Genomic DNA, 6,512 nt, shown 5'->3' with positions numbered 1-6,512 from the left:
TGCCCTTGTTCTTGAAAATGTGTTCAATTTTTAGCTCGTAAACGCTCTAGAAGGTTCAATTATTGACAGATTTTGACGAAACTTGGTGTGAGTGTTTGTTATCACCCAAGGATGAACCCTATTGAAAATCAGAAAATCGAAAAATAATTAGCATGAGTTATTGCACTTCTTCTTGAAAATGCGTTCAATTTTTATCACGTAAACACACCCGATGTGTGTGTATGTAATAAACCAAAATTGAACCCTATCGAAAATCAGAAAAATCTTATTCTTAAAAACGCGTTCAAGTTTTAGCCCTTAAACACTCTAGAAGGCCCAATTCTTGACAGATTTTGATGAAACTAAGTAATTTTATTCAGTATCGCCTCAAAAAGTTCAAAAGAAGTGTATGTCTGAAGGTTGAATATATCATACTGGTAATTGTTACTGTACTGCCAAATATTTTTAATTTAAAACCAAAGCTGCCAGTGGGCGTATATTATCTTGCCTGGCAAGCTATCTCAAATTCTTAAATTCTTACAAGCAGTAGTGATAAGTATTAATAACAAATCGATGACACTGACTATAGTCTATTTATGTAGTTCAATTAGATCAGTTACAATCTTAGTATTTTCCGTAGTAATAGTCCTACAAAAGACTTAGTGCCCTTTGAACAGTCGCATATTTCTTTCATGCAGGCCTCAATTTTACTATTTATAATCTTTAAAGTCATTTTGAAATTAACCATAATTTTTCCCGTGACAATGAGTCATAAGTTGACAAGGTCACACGCGTATGCATCTCGGTTCATAAGACAAAACTAACCGAGAAATGATTGAGGTTCTAATATATTTATATGTTAAATAAAAAAAAACTGTATTTACAGAAATGAATATTAAGTCTGTCTTCTTTCACGATTCCGTATTTTGGGGTAAAAAACTGCGCATTATAATTGGAAATATACGATAAGAATTCGCTATTTCAGTCTCTACTACTTGTGATCTTGGCCAGCGAGAGAGTTTCTCTTATAAAACCTTATACCAACGTATTTGAAATATTAAAAATTTGGTAAATTTTAATTTGAGACTTTTGCTATTGGTAATACTTTGAGACTTGGGTTTCAAAATTTCTATGAATTCTATTGAAATTCGGAAATGTAAGTCATATATTTTTAAAATCAGACCAACTTTAATTGTGTGTTGAAAATAGGTCTGTATACATTTAGACTACGTTTTGTGTAAATTATATATAGATTAGAGTATACTACAATGCAGTAAGGTTTTAATATGTGTATATAAGTTTAACCTGCCAGTTTTTATAGTGTATGTAGCCTATATTAGCAGATGTGGGAGCCCGAAAAATATATGTATTTGAAAAGATGAAAAATTGCCAATGACAAACAGAATCCCCATGTTTAACGAATGTAGTATTTTGATTACCAGCTAATAAATTGTATATAATTTGAGCTACCAGTATCATTTTCGGATTGAAAATCTGACGTTGTTTGTCTACAATATGGGTTTCCATTAAGATAAGTGTTACTGGGCAGATTGAATTAAGGTCCAGCTGCTGGTAACCAAATAATTTCTGACTTTGTTTGTATTTAAGATTAAAATAATATGGAATTGTTGTTTTTATTTGACTGTGTTCAAGTCCTAAGTGGTCAATGCTGCTGTACTTGAATTTACTTCATAAAAAGAGGATAACATAAGTTCATCAAAACATCAGGATTATGTATTACATCCAGTCTAGAAGATGATAAAACAAGCTAACACACATTTAGATGAAATTTGGTGAGAATACTCAGAATTGAGACAAGAAAATCATCGGGTAGTATTTTAGTGGATAAAAATTAAAATTGTAAAGATTTACATAAGTGAAGTGGCGCCTTTACGGTTTACCGCATACTGCTGATAGTAAACTGCATCATACACGCAGATGATATAAACACTGACATGCATCCACACAACTGATTCGGCACTGAAACATACATCCAACCATACAGTTTATTATGCCAACCCACAGGCTATTTATCATTTACTCCTGACTGAGGATTTATGATGGATAAAGCAGCTTATAAGCAACAGCGGTCTCAAACCAACTTGCAGTAGTTACTATTACCAAATTGATGAAACAAGTATCCACATGAAAACTTTATCACAACATTCTTTTACATTACAATAACTGAAATATATTCTAAAATTTGTTTGCTGCCATATGAGTGCATGTTTATTAAAACGAAATGATAATCAAATTAAATCAGATGCAAATAATCAAAATGCCCAATGGAATTAAGCTTGATGATTGTGTTACATCTTTTCTAGTACTCTTCCTACCTCAGCAGTAGTGCAGCTGTAAGTTAAGCATTTCGTTCAGCTGGTGTTTTATATTTATAATTAATATAATCAAATATATCTTCTTCACTGGTAATAGGTAATGGTTCTCCTGGTGTCCCTATAATACAAACCATATAAATTATGTTTTGTTACGCAAAGTCTCTAGATTAATGTTATACATGGTTTGAATTGCGGTATTTCTCAGCAAGAACTTGTATTTTGTTTGCCACATTAACTATTCCAGGTCTGAAATTTTTTAATATAGTAAAACCAAAAGAGTATATAAAAATGCTTGATCTTAGTTATGCATGAACTACAATGTTGGTTTATATATTAGAAAGATTTACCTATACTGCCCATAGGACGTAAAGTATATTCATTCAATGTAAATCCTTGTTCTAGAGCATGAGCTCGCATATTTTTATTAAATACATCTGAACCAGTAAAATAAAGCAAGGCAGGGTAAAACTGATCTGCTGGTATTAATCTGAAATTATAATAATTTTGTTTTACACTCAGTAAGTAGGCAGTTGAATTACCATCTGCAAGGTGGCACAATACTCAAAAATTCCTTGAATGAATGACCAGAGTTCTCGAAAGTCTGCTCAAAGTTAGCTTGTATTTTACCTAGGTGATTGAAATTCCTATTTACAAGTAAACCCACAAATTTAAATCTAGAAGAAAATAATATACATTTTGGACTAATTGCCCAATGACTAGAACCATAACATTGCACCCTATAATTGAATTATAATTGAATCCAACCTGATATCAATTCTTCTGAACAGATTTTCTGTGCCATCTTCAGATTTAGGTAACTGACAAACACCCTAGAAGAATATAATCCACAAGTTAGAAAACAAAAACAGGTACATCTCCTAGTGATATGGTGCATAACTTAAATTAAAACAGAAGTTTCAGTTAATGTAATGTATATTTGCATGTATAGTGTGCCTTATTACTGGGTGTGCACATTATAGACAGTGACACTTTGATATTTGACTCAACCATGTCTACACTTTCTATAATTTCATATAAACAAAACATGAAACTGGTAGTCTTGATTTGGATAAGAAAGTGTTTTCAAAAGATAGATGTCCCATACAATGCTTTAACTATGTCCCATCAAATCTATATGAAACTTGCTTAACTTACCATAAACTTTGAATCACCCAAAGACAATCTATCTGTGAGGAAATTAACTTTTTCTAACTTCACTACAACATTTTTCACCAGATGTGGCTGAAATCATAGGCTCATACAAGACAGTCTTATATACAAAAGTTGGTAGAAAAAATATATTTATTAAAGTTTTAGACAACAAGAATATATAATTCTGTTTCATTTTGCAATGAAAATAAATCTTTAATGATTCCATGGTGGCACTAAAACTGTGAGTTCTGCTCATTCAGGATTTATGGAATCAACTGGAAGTTGAACAAAACAGATCAAGTCCAGCCAAGAATTTAACAGACAGAACCTTTTCAGAACTCACTTATCTAGCACCATCCATGGGTCATATGACAATGAGAATAGTATCATATTTCAGGTTTATCAGATTTTATTATGATTTGATTTCTGTGAGGATTCCCTTATGCACAGAAACACAACAATAATCCTTAATAGGGAAGTAACTTTTAGTGCATTAAATTTTTTTTGAAACTCTACCTGTTTCTTATCAGTTGAATTAAAGCTGGGATGTGTCAATAATATATCAATATCACCACTAGAAGCAGCACCTATAAATTATAAATATTGTTAACAATAGATCAATATCACATTAAGAGTACTGTAAATTATCAATATTGTTAACAATGTATCAAATTCACATTAAGAGTACTGTAAATTATAAATATTGTTAACAATAGATCAATATCACATTAAGAGTACTGTAAATTATAAATATCGTTAACAATATATCAATATCACATTAAGAGTACTGTAAATTATAAATTAATAATATATCAAATTCACATTAAGAGTACTGTAAATTATAAATATTGTTAACAATAGATCAATATCACATTAAGAGCACTGTAAATTATAAATATTGTTAACAATATATCAATATCACATTAAGAGTACTGTAAATTATAAATTAATAATATATCAAATTCACATTAAGAGTACTGTAAATTATAAATATTGTTAACAATAGATCAATATCACATTAAGAGTACTGTAAATTATAAATATTGTTAACAATATATCATATTCACATTAAGAGTACTGTAAATTATCAATATTGTTAACAATATATCAAATTCACATTAAGAGTACTGTAAATTATAAATATTCTTAAGAATATATCAAATTCACATTAAGAGTACTGTAAATTATAAATATTCTTAAGAATATATCAAATTCACATTAAGAGTACTGTAAATTATAAATATTCTTAAGAATATATCAAATTCACATTAAGAGTACTATAAATTATAAATTAATAATATATCAAATTCACATTAAGAGTACTGTAAATTATAAATATTCTTAAGAATATATCAAATTCACATTAAGAGTACTGTAAATTATAAATATTCTTAAGAATATATCATATTAACATTACTGTAAATTATAAATATTCTTAAGAATATATATTCACATTAAGAGTACTGTAAATTATAAATATTCTTAAGAATATATCAAATTTACATTAAGAGTACTGTAAATTATCAATATTGTTAACAATATATCAAATTCACATTAAGAGTACTGTAAATTATAAATATTCTTAAGAATATATCAAATTTACATTAAGAGTACTGTAAATTATAAATATTGTTAACAATATATCATATTCACATTAAGAGTACTGTAAATTATCAATATTGTTAACAATATATCAAATTCACATTAAGAGTACTGTAAATTATAAATATTCTTAAGAATATATCAAATTCACATTAAGAGTACTGTTAATTATAAATATTCTTAAGAATATATCAAATTCACATTAAGAGTACTGTAAATTATAAATATTCTTAAGAATATATCATATTCACATTAAGAGTACTGTAAATTATAAATATTCTTAAGAATATATCATATTCACATTAAGAGTACTGTAAATTATAAATATTGTTAACAATATATCATATTCACATTAAGAGTACTGTAAATTATAAATATTGTTAACAATAGATCAATATCACATTAAGAGTACTGTAAATTATCAATATTGTTAACAATATATCAAATTCACATTAAGAGTACTGTAAATCATAAATATTCTTAAGAATATATCATATTCACATTAAGAGTACTGTAAATTATAAATATTCTTAAGAATATATCATATTCACATTAAGAGTACTGTAAATTATAAATATTCTTAAGAATATATCATATTCACATTAAGAGTACTGTAAATTATAAATATTGCTAACAATAGATCAATATCACATTAAGAGTACTGTAAATTATCAATATTGTTAACAATATATCAAATTCACATTAAGAGTACTGTAAATTATAAATATTCTTAAGAATATATCATATTCACATTAAGAGTACTGTAAATTATAAATTAATAATATTTCAAATTCACATTAAGAGTACTGTAAATTATAAATATTGTTAACAATATATAATTTTCACATTAAGAGTACTGTAAATTATAAATTAATAATATATCAAATTAACATTAAGAGTACTGTAAATTATAAATATTGTTAACAATATATCAATTTCACATTAAGAGTACTGTAAATCATAAATATTCTTAAGAATATATCATATTCACATTAAGAGTACTGTAAATTATAAATTAATAATATATCAAATTCACATTAAGAGTACTGTAAATTATAAATATTGTTAACAATATATCATTTTCACATTAAGAGTACTGTAAATTATAAATTAATAATATATCAAATTAACATTAAGAGTACTGTAAATTATAAATATTGTTAACAATATATCAATTTCACATTAAGAGTACTGTAAATCATAAATATTCTTAAGAATATATCTTATTCACATTAAGAGTACTGTAAATTATAAATTAATAATATATCAAATTCACATTAAGAGTACTGTAAATTATAAATATTGTTAACAATATATCATATTCACATTAAGAGTACTGTAAATTATAAATATTCTTAAGAATATATCAAATTCACATTAAGAGTACTGTAAATTATAAATATTGTTAACAATATATCAAATTCACATTAAGAGTACTATAAA

The 6,512-nt window shown here is 26.6% G+C and overlaps 1 pseudogene across 1 annotated transcript in view; it reads right to left on the bottom strand.

Annotated features, from left to right (window-relative positions):
• Positions 1–2,120: 2,120 nt before the first annotated feature.
• Positions 2,121–6,512, bottom strand: part of LOTGIDRAFT_150780 — a 12,280-nt pseudogene continuing 7,888 nt past the window's right edge. The window contains exons 8-12 of the mRNA in view: positions 3,984–4,056; positions 3,471–3,557; positions 3,081–3,145; positions 2,663–2,802; positions 2,121–2,433 (exon numbers count right to left, since the gene is read on the bottom strand). Coding sequence covers positions 2,339–2,433; positions 2,663–2,802; positions 3,081–3,145; positions 3,471–3,557; positions 3,984–4,056 — 460 coding nt within the window. The remainder of the gene's footprint in view (positions 2,434–2,662; positions 2,803–3,080; positions 3,146–3,470; positions 3,558–3,983; positions 4,057–6,512) is intronic.

The sequence above is a fragment of the Lottia gigantea genome, assembly GCF_000327385.1.
Source record: "Lottia gigantea unplaced genomic scaffold LOTGIsca_59, whole genome shotgun sequence".
In the NCBI taxonomy this organism is placed as follows: Eukaryota; Metazoa; Mollusca; class Gastropoda; family Lottiidae; genus Lottia; species Lottia gigantea.
Note: the sequence above shows the minus strand (reverse complement) of the source record. Positions and strands in the feature narration are given on the sequence as shown.